Source organism: Myotis nattereri, assembly GCF_964212035.1.
Source record: "Myotis nattereri genome assembly, chromosome: 14".
Taxonomy (NCBI): domain Eukaryota; kingdom Metazoa; phylum Chordata; class Mammalia; order Chiroptera; family Vespertilionidae; genus Myotis; species Myotis nattereri.
Genome location: NC_138089.1, coordinates 60,789,297 through 60,809,654, shown reverse-complemented (window position 1 = coordinate 60,809,654; position 20,358 = coordinate 60,789,297). Strand labels below are relative to the sequence as shown.

Sequence of the window (20,358 nt, the reverse complement as noted above, 5' to 3'; positions counted from 1 at the left end):
CTCACTGGTCCGCGCCGTCCCGCTCACGGCCTCCCCGACACTGTTAGCGTAGAGGGCGACCACGGTCACTTGGTACTCGGTCAGCGGCTGGAGGCCCTGCAGCCGCGTGCTGGTCTCGCCGGCCGGAACGCGCACCTGCCCGGGGTCAGAGGTCACTGCACTTTGCCCAGCCCAGTCCCCAGTCCTCCACCCTCCCCTCCCGACATCTTTACCTCCCGCCGCTCACTGGGCACCGGCTGGCCCAGGCCTGTCAGGGGCGTGTACTGGACCTGGTAGCCGCTGACAGGGCCGCTGGCCGCTGTCCACTGCACCCGCAAGGACTGGCTGCTGGGCTCGGACAGCACCAGGTCCCGCGGGCCAGAGGGCGAGACATCGGCTGGGAAGGCGGGGGATCAGGCGCAGGGTCAGGGGTTGGTGCTCATGGTGAGGCGTTGGGGTCAAGGGTCAGAAGGCAGCACCCTGGGTTTGGGGTCAGAGCACACAGGCGGGGCCGGGGCGGACGGCGGGCAGGCACTCACGGGGCAGGGGCACAGGCACGCCGCCCGCGGTCGTGCACACCCTCCGGGAGACGAGGGGCAGCAGCGTCCTCAAGATGCTGAAGTCGTTGACAAAGAAGAAGAAGTCGCTGGTCGGCTGGGAGGCCACTCGCTTCAGCTCCTCTGGGTCAGCGTTCTTGATCCCTGGGGTGAGGCCATCAGGGCTGAGCTGCCCGCCTGCCCCGACCGGCCCTGCCCCAGGTGGCCCTGCCACCCCGGCCGAGACTCACCCACGGCGAACAGCTTGACCCCCTGGCCCTTCAGCCTCTGGGCAGCTGTGTCCACCAGGTCCTGGGACTTCCCGTCCGTGATGAGGATGCAGACCTGCGTGGGGGACGGGGTCGAGTCAGGGTGGCCGCAGACCCTGAGGCTGGGGTGGCCCGGGGGGCCGGGTGGGGGAGGTCACCTTGGGGACGCCAGGCCGGGCCAGCTGGGGCAGGAAGACGTGGTCGGCCACGTGGAGAATCGCAGCCCCCGTGCGCGTGTTGCCCCCCTTGTAGCTGAGCTCACGGATGGCACGGATCACCTCGCTCCCCGAGCCAAGCGCGTCCAGGCCGAACTCCGTCCTGTGGGGGTGGGGGTGGGGGGTGGTGGCAACAGATCAGGGGCCGGGCCCTTTCCCATCCTGGTCTCAAGGGGCCCCTGGGGTGAGGGTGGTGGGTGTCAGGGCCCCTTGGGGGTCCTCTTGGCCCTGTGGTTCCTCCCTCCACCTCTGACACCCCCAAGCTAACTCTTCAGGGGTCCCCGTGTCCGCCTCAAGCCTTGGTGCTCCCAGCCTCGGGGCAGGCTGTCTGGTCGATTAACTGCAGGAGGAGGGGCCGGGCTGTGGGAGGCGGCTGGTGCCGGACAGAAGGCCTCGGGGGTGAGAAGGGGGAGCCCAGCCGGCAGGGGCTTCTGAGCCGCGGGCCCTCCTGGGCTCCCCGTGCACAGCCCGGCCTTCGCGGGGCACTAGCCTGGGGTGTCTCGGGGAGATCCCGGCTGGGGGTCGGGGCGCCCCGGGCCCTCACCGCGGGTCGTCGCTGTACTGCACGGCGGCGAAGCGCACGCCCTGGGCCCCGGCCGCGCCCGCGAAGGGCAGCGCCAGCCCCTCGAGAAAGCCCCGCACTTCGCGGAAGTTGCCGCGGCCGATGGACGAGGAGCCGTCGAGCAGGAACACGATGTCGGCGGCGTAGAGGCGCGTGCAGGTCACTGCGGCGGGGCACCCGGACTTTCTCGGAGCCCCTCCCCCCGGCCCCCCTCCCCTGGGTCCGGGACGAGGGGGAGACGGGGAGGGGCCCCCATCGGCTATGCCACCCGCCCGCACCTAGAGGAGCCCAGAGACGGACCCCCGCCCCCGGGGCCCCCTCCCCCCGGGACCCCCTCCCCCGGGACCCCCTCCCCTGGGACCCCCTCCCTCAGGGACCACCTCCCCGAACCCGCTCCCCGAGCCCCCTCCCCGGAGGATATGGGGGCGGGAGCTGCCTGCAGGGTGGGGGACCGAGGCTGGCCCCCGCAGGAGGGACAGGGGTAGGAAAGCCAGCGCACATCTGGGGGGGCAGGGTGGGGTGCATAGGCTGGGGCGCGGTTTGGGAGACGCAGCGCGGGTCCCGGAGGGTTTGGGGAGACCAGAGACCTAGGAGCCTACGCGCGGGGGGCGCGGGGGCCGCGGGGACGGTGCAGGGCCCAGGCCGGGGTCCCTCCTGGTCGTACCCACCTCGCTCCCCGGGCTGGGCCCGCGCTCGGGGCGCCCCCGCCAGGATCCCGGTGCAGAGCGCGGCCACAAGGAGCTGCAGCCTCATCCTGGGGGTGGGGGGGCCGGTCAGCCAGGACCCCGCATCTGTCCCGCACCTCCGCCGCCTTGGCGGTCCGAGCCCGGCGCCCCCCGACCCCAGTCCCAGTCTTGCCTGCCGGTCCGGTCCGGTCCGGTCCGCTCCGCTGGCTCCCCCGCCAGCCGCCGCCGAGAAAAGTCCCTAATCCCGGGGGGCGGGGCGCGGGCGGGGACCCAGGGGCCGCCTCCGCCCACCCGCCCAGCGGTAGCCGCCCCCAGCCTCCCCTGGACAGACGCTCGGACTCCCTTAAAGCCCCACGTCCCGCGGCTCCTGGGACTCCCCGCAGGTTTCTCCACGGACAGCGGCGGCCCCGCGGCCCCATGGGGTCGATGTGGTGGCGGCTGCAGCGCACACGTGAGAGCGAGGGGACCTGGGTCGTCCCAGGCTCCTGGGGGCTGGAGGCAAAATGACTCACCCCCGCCCCACGGGGGCCAGACGGCGCTCTGTGATTCAGCCCCTCCGTCCTGTGGGGTGGGTGCGGCACAGCGGCCCACCCATGACAAGCGGAGCAGCCCCCCAAGTAAGGGCTCTGAGCTGACCCCAGGGAGAGCACAGCACACTGCCCCAGGGCACGCCCTCCCTCCTTGTGTGTGTGTGTGGGGGGGGGGCAGCAGAGGATGGTCAGCTTCTGCATACGTGTCCGTCCCGCGCCCCGGGTCCGGGTCCCGTGATGCCGGCACCGGCCCAGACAGATGCCATCCAGCTGTGCCTGCAGGGACCACCCACAGGGACAGCTCCTTCCTCAGGAATGCACCCTCCTGCCTGTGCGCCCAGTCCTGCCTCAGGCCAGACCCCCGCCTACCGCCTCCTGGCCTGACACCTGGAAGCCCCGCTTCCTCCACCCCCGTCCTCCCAGGCCGAGGTCACCTGGGCTCCCCTCCTGCCCTCGCATCCACCATCGCTCCCCCTTCCTAACCATCCCTGCCCGCCCACTTGTCTCCCTGCACTGGCTGCTGTGACTGGTCAGGGCCACTGTCCTGGGGAGGTGACTATGTGCATGTTCACTTGAGGCCGAGGGCGCCCCAGCCTCCCCTCCATTTCCCCGCCAGCCCGGATCGTTCTGGAAGCCCAGAAGTACATCTACACTCGCCGCGGCCACCCAGCCCTCCCGGCATGCCCGGCCCGGCGGAGTGGGGACCCACAGGCTGTGGGGAGAGCTGGGGGGACCCCTCCAGGCCTGCGGCTCCAGGGACAGCTGTGTCGCTGCTGCCTCCTCCTGTCACCCAGAAGGCAGAGGCGACCTCAGCACTGGCCTCCCCAGCTCTCCTGGGATGCAGTGACCTGACCCACAGGGCCCAAACCTTTCCCCAAAACTGCCAGGACCGCCCCCCTTGAAACTGACCTACAGGTGAGGGTAGCAAAGAACCAGACAAGTCTTGCCTTGTCATTTTTTTAAAAATATATTTTTATTGATTTCAGAGGAAGAGAAACATCAATGATGAGAGAGAATCATGGGTCGGCTGCCTCCTGCACACCCCACACTGGGGATGGAGCCCGCAACCCAGGCCTGTGCCCTGATCAGGAACCAAACTGTGACCTCCTGGTTCATAGGCCGCCGCTCAACCCCTGAGCCATGCCAGCCGGGCCCAGACATGTTCCTGTTAGAGGCAGCCCCTGCCCCGAGACCTCCCCTTCCCTTACTCAGCAGGTGGAGAGCAGGAGGAACTGGCACATACAGTATGGACACCAGTGTGGGTGAGCCTTTAGGGGAGACAGGCCCAGCTGGCAAACCTTACCGGATCCTTAAGGGGCCCCAAAAGAAAGGCAGGCCCCTGCTGTGAGGGGTCAAAGGGTGCTGAAGAGGCTGCTGGGCGGCAGGAGCAAGGCTGAGGCTGAGGGCGTGTCGGGAGCTCCTGGGAGCCTCAAGAGCACAAGTGTGGTCCTCTGGGCCCCTGGCTGCCGCCTCCAGGCAGGCCTCCCTCCCTGCCTGGGACACAGCCCGAGGCCAGTGCCCTCCATCAGGGCAGCGGGGCCCTGAGTTCTGACCTCCCCCTGCCCCTCCCCTGGACATGTCCTTCCTGGCCCTGGCCTTGGCCTGGGTTTAGAAAGCAGTTCATCCCTCAGGAGCTCCAACGAGGCCTGGCGAGCTGCCGCTGTGAGCACAGGGGCTGGCCAGGCTTCGCAGTGCTCGCTGCTCCCGTGGCCCCAACGTGGGGGGATCTGAGTCCCCAGCCTGAGTTCTGGAAGCACCTGACCTGACGTTACTTCCTACCCGACAGCGGGAGGGATTCAAGGGCTGCTCTGGCTGCTGCGAGGCCGGGGCTGAACCGTCCTCAGCAATCCCGACCCAGGACCTGCTCACAACTCCCAGCAACACCTTCCTCGGAAACTCGGCCCCTCACTCCCACCCCCACCCCCCGCCCCCAGGCTCCAGGGGACCCGACCGCAGGAAGAGGGCCTTCCCTCTCTGCTTGCACTGGGCCCGTGGGGGCAAGGGGCCTAGAGCCAGAGCCTCAGGAAGATGGGGAGGGGACCTTGGGCAGCAGCTCAGGACTTGCCCGGGAGACCGAGGCAGGGAGGGGGCTCAGGGCCTGAGCTCAGGCTATTCCTGGAGCCTGAGTCAGCGCGGGCGAGCGAGCAGGAGGCAGAGGAGTTGCTGCCTTGCCTGTCCAGGCAGCAGCTACGAACCAAATGGGGACACGACGCCCCAGGCTACCCTCCTCCCAGAATCCAGAGTAAACACGAAGGTGGCCCCTCTTGGTCCATCCGGGGACCAGGCACCAGAGGGTGACAGCAGGGCTTCTGCCTGAGCACCCGAGTCCCGGGGTCTCCCTCAGGGCAGAGGCTGGGTGTGCAGTTCCCGTGGACGCCCTGCTCACGCTGGACATTCTGGCCGGAGCACCCCACGTGGCTAAGTGGGAACATCTGGCCTCATCCTGCCTGAGGCAGCAAAGGCCTCCAGCCCACGGCTGGCCCCCCGCTGAGGACACGCAGCCTGTGGGGAGGCGGAAGGCCCCCTCCGCTGCCCAGTGGACCCCATGCAAAGCCAGACACACGCAGCTCTCACCAGGGCTTTATTGGTGCGGAAGGACTGAGGAGCTGAGGCGACATGTTGCTGGGGGCCCAGGCGCCGGCCCGCCCTCCCGCCGACAGGCTTGCTGCCTAGAAGCGCAGCCAGAACATGCCGCTGCGGGTCCGGTTGTAGTCGGGGAGCTGCTCAATGGGGCCTGTAGGGATGGGCGGTGTCAGGGCGGGGCGCCTGGCTGGTACAGGGACACCTGGCCCTGCGCCGCACCCAGTTCGGGCTGCCCAGAGCGGCACAAGGCAGGCTCTGAGGGGAGAGGGGAGAACATCCCGGGGCGCCGAGCCTGTCTCTTCTCGCTCGGCCTCCGAGCCCCACCCCGCGGTGTCCGTTACCTGGTGGGTGTCGGGCACTGATGGAGGCACCTTGGCAGGGAGTCAGGGAGCTGCTGGGACAGGCTTTCTGAGCAAGAACTCCCTGGCAGCCAGACTATGGGCAGAGCCTCTCGGGGCCTCTGGCTGCTCCCAGTGCAGGCTGGGTGGGGGTGGGGTGGGGGCGCAGGAAGGGCCCAGGGAGGACAGAGAGCAGGCGGGCAGGTCACTCACCCACTGCAGCCACCGCGGGGCACTGGTCATAGAAGTACTTGGAGCAGACCTCACGCACGGTCTGGGCATCGACCTCCTGCAGCGAAGCGGGCACCCTGACTGACGGGCACTGGGCACCACCCCAGGCAGTCAGGATGACCCAGCCGACCGACGGCTTCTGCACGGACCTCGGCGCTGCCCCCGGCCCCAAAGGGGAGGGCAGCAGGGCTCATCCACCCCACAGCCAGGCCTCTGCCTGCCCCTTCCCTCCAGATACGCCAGCCCCGCTGCCCGTAGAGGAGTCAGCCAGGTCCACACTCCAGACCCGCCCCGGCCGTACCGCAATCCTGCTTTCCCACTCGGCCAGGGGGATGCGGCGGCCGTAGGTGAGGAGGCTGCGTCCGATGTCCTCACACACAGGAGTGGTGCCTGCGAGGGAGAGAGGAGGAGGAGGAGGGGGAGGCTCCAGGTCCATCCCGTCCATCGGGACCAGGCACACGCCCACTCCAGCTGCTGGCTGACCCCTGAACCCTTGTCTGACCCAGCTTGCCACCCTCACTCTACAACCGCCTGTCGCTGTGGTAATGGCCGCCCCCGGCCCACCCCCCTGTATCTGGAGCCCGGCTGCTGTGGGTTATGATGCGACTAGTTTCCCTCCAGTCTCGGGTAGGAATGGGGGCTGTCACCGCCAGGAAGTCGCCCCCGCGCGGGCGCAGGGCTCACCGTCCAGGTGGGACACCAGGGCGTTCCTGAGCAGGTTCCTGCCCCGGCGCACGTCGCTCTCCGTGGCGCTGGTGCACAGGCGCATCCTGACCGGGGGGGGGGGGGGGGGGGGGGGGTCACTGAGAGGTGCTGCTCAGCCCCGCTCCTGCTCCCAGGCACCCCCAGCACTGCACTCACCACTGGCCTTGCAGGAAGAACATCATGTCGTCGATGCTCATGCGGTCGCAGACGAAGTGCGCGCCCAGCAGGCCCGTCTCCGCGTAGCAGATGTTGAAGGTCTGGAAGCTCTGGCACAGCTTGTTGGCCACGGCGACAGAAGCCAGCGGGCTGGACAGGTGCTGCAGGCCAAGGCGGTCAGCAGCACCCTGACTGTGGCCACACCGGCCCCCACAGGGCCGTGCAGCCCGTCCCAGACCCTCTCCTCCGAGACCAGGCCCCACGCCCACCGGCACTCACCACACCGCCACCGTACGTGCAGTCGTAGTGGCCGATCATGGCGTTGGCCACTTGGAGGGCCACGTTGTCCGGGTTGGCCCAGCCAGGCCCCTCCACGGCAATGGCCACATGGGCCAAAGGCAGGGCATCGTCACGGTGGGAAATCTGAAACGGGCACGGCAAGACTGAGGGACGCCCGCCGGCCCAGGCGACCAAGGGTGCCAGGAGGCTGAGGGGGGCGCAAGTGTGAGCGTGTGCTTGTGAGGCAGCCCGGGCCCTTCCCACCTGCTGAGGCATCTCCGTGTGCACGAGGGTCCCTCCTCCCAGGGGCCCGGCGAGAGCATGGCCCTGCCCACCAGGCAGCCTACCTGGCTGCCAGTGAAGCGGCACGGAGCGAGCGTGGGCACAGCATCCTCGGCGTACGTCCCAGAGATGCCGCTGAAGTGCTTCTGGGCGAGGTCCAGCAGCTGCCGGTGCTCCACCCCTGCGAGATAGCGTGTCACCGCCGCCAGGCGCGGGCACAGGGCCGGACAGCATGTCACCGCCGCCAGGCATGGGCACAGGGCCGGACAGCGTGTGACCGCCGCCAGGCGCGGGCACAGGGCCGGACAGCGTGTCACCGGCCACCAGGCACGGGTAAAGGGCCGGACAGCGTGTCACCGCCGCCAGGCACGGGTACAGGGCCGGACAGCGTGTCACCGGCCACCAGGCGTGGGCACAGGGCCGGACAGCGTGTCACCGGCCACCAGGCGCGGGCACAGGGCCGGACAGCGTGTGACCGCCGCCAGGCGCGGGCACAGGGCCGGACAGCGTGTCACCGGCCACCAGGCACGGGTACAGGGCCGGACAGCGTGTCACCGCCGCCAGGCGCGGGTAAAGGGCCGGACAGCGTGTCACCGGCCACCAGGCGTGGGCACAGGGCCGGACAGCGTGTCACCGGCCGCCAGGCGCGGGTAAAGGGCCGGACAGCGTGTCACCGGCCACCAGGCGTGGGCACAGGGCCGGACAGCGTGTCACCGGCCACCAGGCGCGGGCACAGGGCCGGACAGCGTGTGACCGCCGCCAGGCGCGGGCACAGGGCCGGACAGCGTGTCACCGGCCACCAGGCACGGGTACAGGGCCGGACAGCGTGTCACCGCCGCCAGGCGCGGGTAAAGGGCCGGACAGCGTGTCACCGGCCACCAGGCGTGGGCACAGGGCCGGACAGCGTGTCACCGGCCGCCAGGCGCGGGCACAGGGCCGGACAGCGTGTCACCGCCGCCAGGCGCGGGCACAGGGCCGGACAGCATGTCACCGGCCGCCAGGCGTGGGCACAGGGCACCAAAACGTGACATGGGACAGGGTGAGGGGAGATCCCCGTGGACAGGCTCTGCCTCGGGCAGGGCGGGCACCTCAGGATGGCACAGCACGGCGCACAGCACCAAAGGAAAGCTGAGCCTAAAATCGGTCCGTGTGGTGCCTTCTCACCTGCACCGAGGACGAGACGGGCTCCAGGGCACAAGCCACCTGTCCTGCCTTGTGCCCCTCGCCTTCCCCTCAGACCCTGGTGCTGCCCTGGGAGGGTGGCAGGCGACAGGCACACAGAGGCGGTGCTGCAGTGCGTGACTAGCGCCGGGGTCCCCGGCTGGAGCACTTCCTGGTACGTTACAAACCCAGGCGCGCGGGGCCTGCGGGGCCCCTCCCTCAGGAGGCCCTGCTGTCAGTGCCTCAGCGCGGGGCGGGCGGCCTCCCCGACGGCACGGCCTCCAGCAGCTGCCTCCCCTCCTCCCTGAGCTCAGGTTCCACTGGACCCAGCCGGGTCTGGCCCCCAGCAGCTCCCACTGCGCTTGGTCCCCAGGTTCCCGGGCCCGAAGCCATCAACAGGCTCTCCTGTCAGCCTTCTGTGCACCCGCTGCGAAGACCACAGCTGGGGGCGTCCCTGCCCCGCCCAGGCCTCCATCAGTTTCCATCTGCTTCTTGCCCTGGCTCCCGCCACCTCCCAGCGGCACCGGGACAGCCCCTCCCTGGTCGGCCGGCCTCTGCGCTGGCCCCAGTGGCGGCAGGACAAGCCTACACCACATGACGCTGCCCAGCCCTCTCTGCTCCGGCGCCCCCTCCTGCCATTCTCCAGGCCTCTGCTGACAGCACGCGCTCCCAAAGCAGCCCAGCCTCCAGCTCCGAGTCCCCACAACCCGCCTTCCTTCCCAGGCACCTCCCCGCCGCCTCCTGATGCCACCGCCGCGTGCGGGGCCGTGAGGCTGGCCTCTCCCACCAGCCTCCGGACTGGGGCTCCGAGACCAGGTGGGGCTGAGGCGGCGCCGTGTGGCGGCCCAGGCAGAACCCTACTCCATCTCAGAGACGGACGGAGGCTGCTCCCCTGGGGGGCGGGGAGGACGACGGGGTCCCCAGGAGTGGAAGATGACCCCCGTTCAGAACAGGAGACCTGGGCCCTGGTGACCAAGGCCGGGCCGACCACCACCACCACAGGGCTTGGCCGAGCTCAGCACTCACCTCCCGCCGCCGCCAGCACCATGCGAGGGGCCTTGTAATGCTGGCCGAGGAACTCCATCAGGTCGGCACGAGACAGCTTCCTGCAAGACACACGGCCAGGGGCTCAGCGCCTCCCCAACCCAGCCCACACAAAAGGGGGCTGAGGAGCAGCCAAGGAGAAGCGAAGGAGACGGCTTCTCACTGCTCGATCCCTTCCCCATCCCTACCCCCCACCCCTCCGGGGCCCAGAGGGCAGCCCTTGCCTGGCCCAACTCACACCTGACCTCAGGACAGGCTCAGAGGCCTCTGTGAGGAGGGTGAGCTGACCCTGTGGGCTCGCAGGGCAGCACAGAGCTCTCCCACCACAGGACGGAAGCCCACAGATGGGGCACCCACACACTCCCTCCCTCGGGCTGTCAGGGCAGGAAATATCCTGCAATCAAGGCCAGATTCCAGCAGAGAGCACACGGGAACAGAAGAGACACAGGGCCACACAGGCAGGCAGCCAGGCCGGAGGGGTAACGACATCCGCCACAGGCCCAGCCGGCTCCCACCTGACGTTGTCGCTGGGCCCCTCCACGGGCTGGGCGAGAGGCGTGCCCTGGAAGGCGGTGGCGTGCAGGTAGTCGAAGGCCACATCCCGCAGGGACGCGTCGCTCTCCTGCAGCTCCCGCAGGATCACGTCCCGCTCCTTCTCGATCTGCGAGTCCTCCAGGCTGCAGTTCTGCACGACGTCCGCCAGCAGCTCCACAGCTGGGGAAGGACCGGTGTGGGCACGGGTGGACCACTGGAGACCACAGCAGCACACGGCCCCAGGCCTGGCCCCCCGCTGCCCTGTGGCCAGGCCACACTCCAGGGCAGCCCCGTTCTGCGGCCAGGCCAGGGGCTCCTGGTGCCAGTCCCTGCACCTCTGGAGGGCCCTTTCCGCCCGCCACCCCGAGGCGCTACCTTTCGGCAGGTCCTGGGACAGCGCCTTGATGTAGTAAGCCGTGTGCTCCCGGGTGGTGTAGGCACTCAGATGGGCTCCCATGCTCTCCACCTCCTTCTCCAAGGCATTGCCAGGCCGGTTCTTTGTTCCCTGAGCCAGACACCAATGGCACCGTCAGGAGCCGCCTGAGCGCCCAGGACCCCCAGCTCCGCAGACTGAAGTCGCAGCAGAAGCAGTGCCTTCGGCAAGGAGCACGGCGGTGCCGGGCCCAGGATCTGTGCCTCCAGCACTAAGCCGGCTCTGCGCTGAGGCCACAGCATCACACCAACAGCGTGGAGACAGCCAGGGGCCAGGAGGAAGGGCGGGGCCCAAACGAGTGTCCTGAACCCAGAGTGCCCTTAGCAGTCTGGCCTTACAGCACCCGTCCCCTTACCAACAGGCAGGCCCAGGTAAGCTCACACCTGTGTCGGGTAACCCTGCCCCTACCTACTCCGCCCACACCATTCATATGACTGTGCAGTGCCCTGTCCTGTGTGTGTGTGTGTGTTAACATCTGCACAGCTCTGGCCGGGCAGCTCAGTCGGTTAGAGCTTCGTCCCGATACATCAAGGTTGTGGGTTTGATTCCCAATCAGGGAACACACAGGAGGCAACCGATCGCCATTTCTCTTATCCATGTTTCTCTCTAAAATCAATAAAAACATATCCTCAGATGAGAACAAAAAATATCCACCAGTAATTATATAAATAAGAGGAACAACATCATTGGTATCTTCCTCTCAAATCAAGAAATAGAAACGAGCCCTGGCTGGTGTGGCCTGCGGACTGAGGGGTTCACTGCCGGTCAAGGGCACAAGCCAGGGTTGTGGAGTTGATCCCCAGTAGGGGGTGTGCAGGAGGCAGCTGATCAGTGATTCTCACCATTGATGTTTCTTTCTCTCTCTCTCTCTCTCCCTTCCTCTCTCCCTTCCTCTCTGTAATCAACAAAATTTTTTTAAAAAAAATCTATGCCTAAGTCAGTTGTTCAGTGGTTAGAGCACTGGCCCACAGGCCGAGGGTCTTGGGCTTGCTCCTCGGTCAAGGGCACGTATCCCTGGGGTGCAGGTTCGAGCCCCAGCCTGACTGAGGCACACACGGGAGGCACCCATTGCTGTGTCTCTCACTGATGTTCTCTCCCGCCCACTCCTCTCTGCAAATCCACTGGAAAAACACCCTCCGAGGAGGCTTAACAGAAAAGGTCCCCACACACCTGTGCCGCTGCCCATCCCTGCCTCCGCCTCCACCTTCCCACTCATTTAAGAATGTCAGTCTCTCCTCTGTGCCACCGGGGCTGGGTGAGGGCTGCAGTGGGGACTGTCCCACCCTCGAGAACCGGAGATGCCCAGGGAGCCCACAGGCAGAGCAGCGCACAGAAGGCTTGCTCAGCCCAGCCCGGGTTCACCACACGCCTACGGCTGCTCCAGTCGGGACACGCGCCCAGGCCCGGCCTCGGGGGCGGAGAGGGCCCCTGTGGCTCCGGAGGGTCTCTGACTCTGGGGCCTGTGCAGGGCTCACCGGACAGGTGCTCCCAGGCCAGAGGCCGCCCCAGCTGCAGCCCCACTGGGGAGGCGGCTTCCCCCAGGGCCGGGAGAGGCAGGGCCGCGGGCGCTCACCTTGAAAGCCAGATGCTCCACAAAGTAGCCTGCCCCGTTGTTCTTCTCGTTCTCGTACCGGCTGCCAACATCAATCCACACCCCGACCTGGACAAGAAGGAACACACCGCTAGCCCCACGTACACCCCACCCGGGCTGACAGCACAGCCCAGGACCCCCACCCACACAGGATGAAGTTGAGGCTCACAGTCCCAGAGTGGGGACCGCTGTCTCCAAGCAGGGCCACTGTGCCTGGAGGTGCCCAGAGCACCCACGGCTGAAGGACCAGCCACGCTGCATCGCCTCCCCCTCCTGTGCTTCTGCCTGGTCAGCAAGGGCTCCCACAGCAGTCCCTAACGGCCCTGTGCCCGGCCCCGTCACCGCCCGGCCCCGTCGCCGCGGCCCGGCCCCGTCGCCGCCCGACCACGTCGCCGCCCGACCACGTCGCCACCCGACCACGTGGCGTCGCTATAGGAAACGCTGAGGCTCGCTCTTGACTTCCAGGGGATTGTTTTCTAGGAAGCAGCACATCTGCAAACAGCCCACGCTCTTTCCTGACAACGACGCTCTGCCCGCGGCGAGCTCCTCTCACTGATAAGGAGGAGGCCGCCGGTCAGACGCTGGGCGTTTCTATGGAGGAAGCACCTTCATTCACACTTAACGGAAGTTTTAAATCGGACCCGAGCACTGAACACGCCAAGCGTCCCTGCTGCCCAATGAGAGGCTCTTACAATTCCTGCGTAGCCCCCTGCGCTGAAAACAAACCGCGGCACCCCCCCACCCCCCACAGGGTCACACAAGCTTCGTCTTTTAATTTACTATTCGTTCCGAGTTGATTTAAATTACATCCTGCCCTAGCTGGTTTGCTCAGTGGATAGAGCGGTCAGCCTACAGACTGAAGGGTCCCAGGGTCCCGATTCCTTCTGGTCAGGGGCACATGCCTGGGATTCGGGCTCCATTCCCGGTAGGGGGCAGCGTGCAGGAGGCAGCCAATCAATGATTCTCTCATCATTGATGTTTCTATCTCTTTCTTCCTTCCTCTCTGAAGTCAATAAAAATATATTTCAAAAAAATTCTCACATCTACTTTCCTGAGATATTGTGTGCAACCATATGTCCTAAATTCTTAGATGAACATCTATTTCACTTGACATCTTGGAAAGAGGCATTTTAAAGTCCGTGGTATCCTTTGACTACAACTGCAGCACCCTCTCTCTGGCTTTCTCCTTACAATCTAGAGCAGTGGTTCTCAACCTTGGCTGCACATTAGAATCACCTGGGAATCTTTTTAAAATCCTGATTTCTGGGCCTCAGCCTCCGGAAATTCTGTTTCTTTGTTACTAATGTTGTGGCCCCACCCCACAACAAAGAAACAGAATTTCCAGAGGACGAGGCCCAGAAATCAGGATTTTAAAAAGATTCCCAGGTGATTCTACTGTGCAGCCAAGGTTGAGAACCACTGCTCTAGAGCATCTTCTAGCACGTGAAATACTAGGTGTACCAGTTAATAATGCGGACTTTTTCCAATAGAAGGAGCTACACATATGATGATGCATATGTGATTTGATATGTCTGCTATTTTGTTGTATTGACAGCAAGCTTCAAAACTTCATATGACAAATTTTCTGAAGGTATTAACACCATAGACATTTTTACACTTAAAAATGTCGAATTTCGGGAAGTTTTAATTCATTACTTTATTACGAAGTAAAGTGCTGCTGAAAGTGATCGTATCCTTCGGGAAGCTTATGGTGAACATGCTCCATCTCAAGATACCTGTGAGCGCTGGTTCAAACGCTTTAAAAGTGATGGTTTCGATGTGAAAGCCAGAACGTCCAGGTCAACCGAGAAAGTTTGAAGACCAACAACTACAAGCATTATTGGGTGAAGATGCGTGTCAGACTCAAAAACAACTTGCAGAAAGATGAAACGTTGCTCAGCAAACAATTTCCGATCGTTTACTAGCAACGGGAACCATTTTAAAGGAAGGAAAACGGAGCCACTGTTCTCAAAACTGCCTGGTACTGGCACAAGAACAGGCATATAGATCAATGGAATAGAACAGAGAGCCCAGAAATCGGCCCGAACCAATATGCTCAATTAATATTTGACAAAGGAGGGAAGAACATACAATGGAGCCAAGATAGTCTTTTCAATAAATGGTGTTGGGAAAATTGGACAGATATATGCAAGAAAATGAAACTAGACCACCAACTTACACCATACACAAAAATAAACTCAAAATGGATAAAGGATTTAAATGTACGACAGGAAACCATAAAAATTCTAGAAGAATCCAAAGGAAAACGGGTGCCACATTGAAAGACAAATGGAAAACCGAAAAGTCATCAGTGAAATGTTGCTTCAACATGAAAGAAAGAAAGTCTTTTTTGCATCGAATTGTGACTGGCGATGAGAAGTGGATTAATTTTGAGAATCCCAAACGCACAGAATCATGGATTGACCCAGGTCAACCATCAACATCGACTGCAAGGCCAAATTGCTTCGGAAAGAAGACAATGCTCTGCGTTTGGTGGGATCAGGAAGGTGTGTCATGAGCTTCTCAAACCAGGTGAAACCGTTAATACTGATCGTCACCGCCAACAAATAATCAATTTGAAGCACGCTTTGATTGTAAAACCACCAGAATGGGCCAGGAGACACGGCAAAGTAATTTGCTTCATGATGACCCACCATCACACACTTCAAACCAGTTAAAGACACGTTAAAAGATCTTGCCGGGGAAGTATTAACCCACCCACCGTGTTCACCAGACCTTGCGCCTTCAGATGACCACTCGTTCCGATCTGTGGCACACGCACTTTCTGAGCAGCACTTCACGACGTACGAAGACGTGGAAAATTGGGTCTCTGAATGGTCTGCCTCAAAAAATAAGTTCTACTGAGACAGTCTCCACAAATCACCTGAGAGATGGGGGAATGTGTAGCTAGCGACGGACATTACTTTGAACAAAGCACTTTCGATGTTTCTCTTGGAATTATTGTTTTCTTTGATTACTGAATCCACATTATTAACCGGTAAATAGTCAATCCGCATTATTAACCGGCAAAGGGTCAATCCGAATTATTAACCAGTACCGGTTAATAATGCGGGACCAGTTAGTAATGAGGATTAACCATTTACCGGTTAATAATGCGGATTTTGTCATCAAAGAAAACAGGATAATTTCAAGAGAAACATCAAAAGTGCTTTGTTCAAAGTAATGTCCGTCGCTAGCTACACATTCCCCCATCTTTCGGGTGATGGGTGGAGACCGTCCCAATAGAACTTTTCTTGTTTTGAGGCAAACCATTCAGAGACCCGATTTCCCACGTCTCCGTACGTTGTGAAGTGCTGCTCAGAAAGTGCGTGCGCCCTCGATCGGAACGAGTGGTCATCTGAAGGCGCCATACAACAAGATAGCAGACATATCGAGCCGTATCTATATCAACATGTGTGTCACTCCACCTGTGGGAAAAAATCCGCACTGTGACCCGGTCCACCTGGGACAGCCGTCTCTGCTGGGCCTCCCAGGCGCTGGCTGGCTGGCGCAGGTGCCTGTGATAAGGAAGTTGCCCTTGCCCTTTGTCTTGTACCAACATCACACGGGGCATCAACTGTTCCTGAACCCAAAGATTTTGCCAATAAAACCTCTGCGCCCTGAGTTTGGGGTGGGGAGAGGCAGAAGGACTCCTTCCTGAGAAATCCCCGCCGACGCCGGCATCCGGTCAAGATTTCTACCCTTGAGTCAAATGGGAGGCTTTGTGTTTTTGTGGAGAATCATCCATTTCGCTAGAATCCCAAACGCCTTTCGCGTGCAATGCACTCCCCGTCTGCCGGGAGGTGATGGCCTGACGTCCCCGAACCCCACTGTCCTCACTGTCCCCCTGGGGCGGCGGCTGCTGGAGCTGCTGGGGAGGCTTGGCCTCCGGCGTGGCAGGCGTCACCTACGAAATGCGTGTTGGGAGGGGGCGGCCCCCGAGGGCAGGGGGGGCTGCAGTCGGGACCCGAACCGCGAGGCCTGAGCCCAAGGTCACCCCCGCCCCGGCCGCGGGCACTCACCGTGCAGGTGGGCTGCGAGGTCTGCTCCGAGGCCACGCGCAGGCCGTTGTCCAGCTGGCTCACCTGCGTCTCGGGCACGCGCTGCAGGGCCTGCGCGAAGGTGGCCGTGCTCCGCAGGGCGGGCGGCGGCAGCAGGGCCGCGGGCTGCAAGCGGGCGGCGGGGCCGAGGCTGGGTCCGGGCCTCGCTCCTCGGCTGCCCGACCCGCAGGGGGTCCCCGTCCCCGCCCCGCGGCAGCCGCGAGGCCGCCATCCCCATCGCATCCCCGCCCTGGGCCGTGACCTTCCCACGGCCCTGACCCCGCGACCTCCCCGATCCCCACGCGCCGCCCTAGCAGCCCGCCCCCCGTCCGCGTCCCGGAGCCCCGCGCGCCTGTCCCGCGCCCCCGCCGCCCCCTCACCGATCGGCGGGCGCGCAGCAGCACTCGAGCCCCAGCGCCGGCCGCCCGGCAGACCGCGGACGCCGCCATCTTCCAGTCCCGTCGGCCCGGCCGCGCCGCGCATGCGCAGAGCGACGCGGCGGCCCGAGGCGCAGGCGCAGTCCCGCCACCCGGCGCGCGGCCGCCCCCTGGCGGAAGCCGCGGACTCACCCGCCGGCCCGGCAGCCCCCGGTCCGCCGCGAGCCCGTGGGGCTGGGCCCGGCGTGGCGGCCCGGCGCGGAGAGGCGAGGCGCGGCTGAGAGCCAGGGTTTGTTTCTTTGTAAAAGGAAGAAGCGGCCGCGGCGCGGGGAGGATCTGACCGAGTGTTCGTCGCTCAGGAAAAGGGCGGCTGAGATGGTTTGTGCAAAGGATTCCTGTTTGGAAAGCAACTCGCACGCGCCCTTCCCATCGGCGCCCGTCGCCGCTCCCGTCTCCTCCCAGGCCTGACTGGCAGCATCCTTTTTATCTTATTTCAATTTTATTTTTTTAATATATTTTATTGATTTTTTACAGAGAGGAAGGGAGAGGGATAGAGAGTTAGAAACATCGATGAGAGAGAAACATCGATCAGTGCCTCCCGCACGCCCCCTACTGGGGATGTGCCCGCAACCCAGGTCCATGCCCTTGACCGGAATCGAACCTGGGACCTTTCAATCCGCAGGCCGACGCTCTACCCACTGAGCCAAACCGGTTAGGGCTTATTTTTATGTTTAAGCCCTCACCCGAGGATGTTTTTCATTGACTTAAGAGAGAGGAAAGGAGAGAGAGAGGCATCAATCGGTTGCCTCCCTTACGTGTCCCTGCAACCTGGGTCCGCGCCCTGACGCAGACTCGAACCCACAACCGGCGGGATGGTGCTCCCACCACCCGAGCCGCCCGGGCCAGGACCGCTGGCAGCACCCTTGAAGCCCGGCTCCCGCCCGCAGGGGGTGGAAGGTGTGGGGAGGGGAAATTCTACCTCCCAGACCCCCGTCCCCCCGAGAATTTGGCCGAGTCCACGGGAAGCAGATGAGCAAGAGAAAAGCAGGTTCCGTTTCCGCTGCCTGGAACCCCAGAAACATGAGTCAGAGACGCCGCGGCTCGAGAGGTGCCGAGACAGGATGAGGAAGTGGGTGAGCGGCTGAGCCCAGGCCGTGGGGCACCCTGAGGGGGGCCCCCTGAACCCACAGAGGCCATGTCCTCTGTCCGTGATGCTCCCTCCTCTCGGCCTGCGCTCCCGCCCAGCTGCGAAGAGGGTTCGAGCGCCGGCCTCTGGGTCGAACACCGTGTGTCTGTCGCTGCCGTCACTAACCACCAGTCCGGTGGCTGACAATCACACACATTTACCGTCTCAGCTCACGAGGCCCGAAGTCCACACGGATGCCACTGGGCGGGCGGCAGGGCGCCGGCAGGGCGCGTCCCTCCCAGAGGCGCAAGGCGTCCTCGGCCATCAGGCCGGTGACAGCGTACAGACCCAGTGGTTGTGGGGCTGCGGCGGGTTCCTTGCAGGCTGCCCCCTGCAGGCATGCCCAGCCCTCGCGGCCCCTGACCCTGGGCCCTGGGCCCTGGACCCCCTGGACGGTGGGGACCCTGGACGGTGGGGACCCGCTCCCCATCTCGGAAGCCAGTGGCAGAGGCAGAGCTTCCCTTCTGCTTGGAAGGACTCATGTGGGTGCCTGGGCCACCAAAACAACCCAGAGTGATCTCCCTACTGTAAGGTCTTTAATCTTTTTTTAAAAAAATACATTTTTATTGATTTCAGAGAGGAAGGGAGAGGGAGAGAGAAACATCAATGATGAGAGTCACTGATTGGCTGCCTCCTGCACGCCCCCACTGGGGATGGAGCCTGCAACCCAGGCATGTGCCCGTGAGTGGAATCGAACCTGGGACCCTTCAGTCCGCAGACTGATGCTCTATCCACTGAGCAGAACCAGCCAGGGCTAATCTTCTTTAAAAGAATATTTTTATTGATTTTTAGAGAACGTATAGGAGAGGGAGAGAGAGCAAGAACCATTGACATGAAATTGGGCCTGCAACCTGGGCATGTGCATGGGATGGGCGATACCCAACCAACTGAGCCACACCAGCCGGGGCTTAAGGTCTTTAATCCTAGTTCTGCCTGTAAAGTTTTTTGCCAAGAATTGTATCATATGCGCTGACACCACGGGTACCTTGAGGGGCTATGATTCTGGCTGCCACCCCTCCCTGCCCCCCCTGCCCCCCAGAGCCCCTCCTGTCTCCTGAAGTCCCGACCACCCTATGGTCCCCGACCAGGCCCTCAAGTGCTGCTCTTTCCGACAGGAGCACTCCCCCTCATCGCCGATTCAGGGCCAGCCGCCTCTGCAGAGTAATTTTGCCTTTTTGAGTCTGTCCCACCACCACCGCCACCCTCCCCTGTTTGTGACTGGGCGAGGAGGGGCCTGCAGTGTTCTGCACATCAGCCAGCAGGCTGGCACGCAGTAGGTGCGCGGTAAACCTCGCGGAGTGTAGACGTGGACCTAACTGCAGGCTGATGACGCGCTCAGCCTCCAGTGCCCTTTACGTACGCCCCGGCCTGTGAAGAACCCCCAGGAGTGCGTCCGTAGGATCAAGTCATTTTTGAAAACGCACAAAATTAAGAGAGTCCAACCGCACCCAGTCAGGCCCTCTGTCCTCTCCCACTGGGACACCCCTCCACCCTGCTTCCCCTTGTGCAGGTGACACTGGAGGGGCTGTGACATTTGGGGGTGCAGCCAAGAGGAAGGTGAATGGGGGACTGTCGCTGGTTGGGTTCTCTGGGAAGCGCACTCTAAGGGGGAGCTCAGGATGTTTTCGGGGAGTCCTTGGGCATCGGGGAGTCCCGCTGTGATGAGGCTCTGGGGGGCAGCACGTCTACCACAGGGAGGCACTGGTTTGGGTTTAGAGGGACATGATGTTTGCTCCACACCTGTGTCTCAGCTCATTGTCCCTGCCTGTCCCGGGGAATGGCCTCTAGGCCTCCCCCCCACCCCCCTTGGGCCCAGGACCAGGACGGAGGCCAAGGTCCTCCATTTAGAACCTGCCCCAGCGCCCAAGGCTAGAAACTGGGCCGAGAAGGAGTCTGTGGACAATTATTCCAGCTCACACAGCGTCTCTTATGAGAAGCGTTGCTGGAAGTTTCTCCGATTTGCCAACAGCCCAGGCCATGGGTGTGACCGCACCCACAGCACGCAGGGAGAGGCATTTCCTAACCACCAGTAACCGAGACCCAAACCTCACGCGGCGTTAGGACGGAGCTGCCCTCCGCCTCTGTGTGGGAAACCCTCCTGCAGAGGCCAGCAGAGCGAGCATCGGACTGGGGGGGGGGGGGGGCGGGGTTCAGAAATGTCGGGACCCAGACGTGCTCCGGTCCTGGGCCTCGCGCTGCAGTTTCACCGACGCTGTAACATTTGTCGTTTCTTTCCTCGTCTTCCCAGCGCACTTGCTTCTAGTTTTGAATTCGTAACGCCATGCTGTTTCTAAAACAGAGACCCTAAGAGTGCACAGGCTCGGTGGCCGCATGCGGGGCTGCCTGTGGCAGGAGGGAGCGAGGAAGGGGTGAGGGTCCCCTTGGGCCACTCAGGTGCCAGAGCACAGGTTGGAGACACCACCGAGGGGGAGGCAGCCGGGGCTCCCCTCCCCTCCCCTCCCCTCCCGCCCCAGCTCAGGCCCGAAGCCCCGCTAGCAGCCCTGGCTGGTCGTCACCTCTGGGCCTCCCTCCCTGGACCACCCAAGTCTGACCCGATGGTCAAGTCTCCTCCCACCCCCCTGGGCGCCTCCGGGGAGCCCCAGAATAGCAGCTGTATTTCTGGGTGACACCCTCAGGGAGG

The 20,358-nt window shown here is 63.5% G+C and overlaps 2 protein-coding genes across 2 annotated transcripts in view; both read right to left on the bottom strand.

Moving 5' to 3' along the window:
• COL7A1 (collagen type VII alpha 1 chain) overlaps window positions 1-2,314 on the bottom strand; it is a gene marked incomplete at its 5' end in the record, with an annotated part of 32,348 nt that extends 30,034 nt beyond the window's left edge. Inside the window, 7 exons of the mRNA XM_081105896.1 lie at window positions 6-135; window positions 213-376; window positions 519-680; window positions 767-860; window positions 943-1,102; window positions 1,544-1,724; window positions 2,230-2,314. Coding sequence (XP_080962022.1) covers window positions 6-135; window positions 213-376; window positions 519-680; window positions 767-860; window positions 943-1,102; window positions 1,544-1,724; window positions 2,230-2,314 — 976 coding nt within the window. The remainder of the gene's footprint in view (window positions 1-5; window positions 136-212; window positions 377-518; window positions 681-766; window positions 861-942; window positions 1,103-1,543; window positions 1,725-2,229) is intronic.
• Window positions 2,315-5,345: 3,031 nt separating this feature from the next.
• On the bottom strand, window positions 5,346-16,790 carry UQCRC1 (ubiquinol-cytochrome c reductase core protein 1). The gene is made up of 13 exons (XM_081105751.1): window positions 16,535-16,790; window positions 16,137-16,280; window positions 12,097-12,183; window positions 10,466-10,595; window positions 10,072-10,270; window positions 9,539-9,618; window positions 7,417-7,532; window positions 7,070-7,213; window positions 6,791-6,951; window positions 6,614-6,699; window positions 6,231-6,319; window positions 5,912-5,987; window positions 5,346-5,511 (listed from the first exon to the last, which is right to left on the bottom strand). Exons 1-13 carry the CDS (start codon window positions 16,601-16,603, stop codon window positions 5,447-5,449), a joined length of 1,446 nt encoding a protein of 481 aa, XP_080961877.1. The 5' UTR covers window positions 16,604-16,790; the 3' UTR covers window positions 5,346-5,446.
• Between the last annotated feature and the right edge of the window lie 3,568 nt (window positions 16,791-20,358).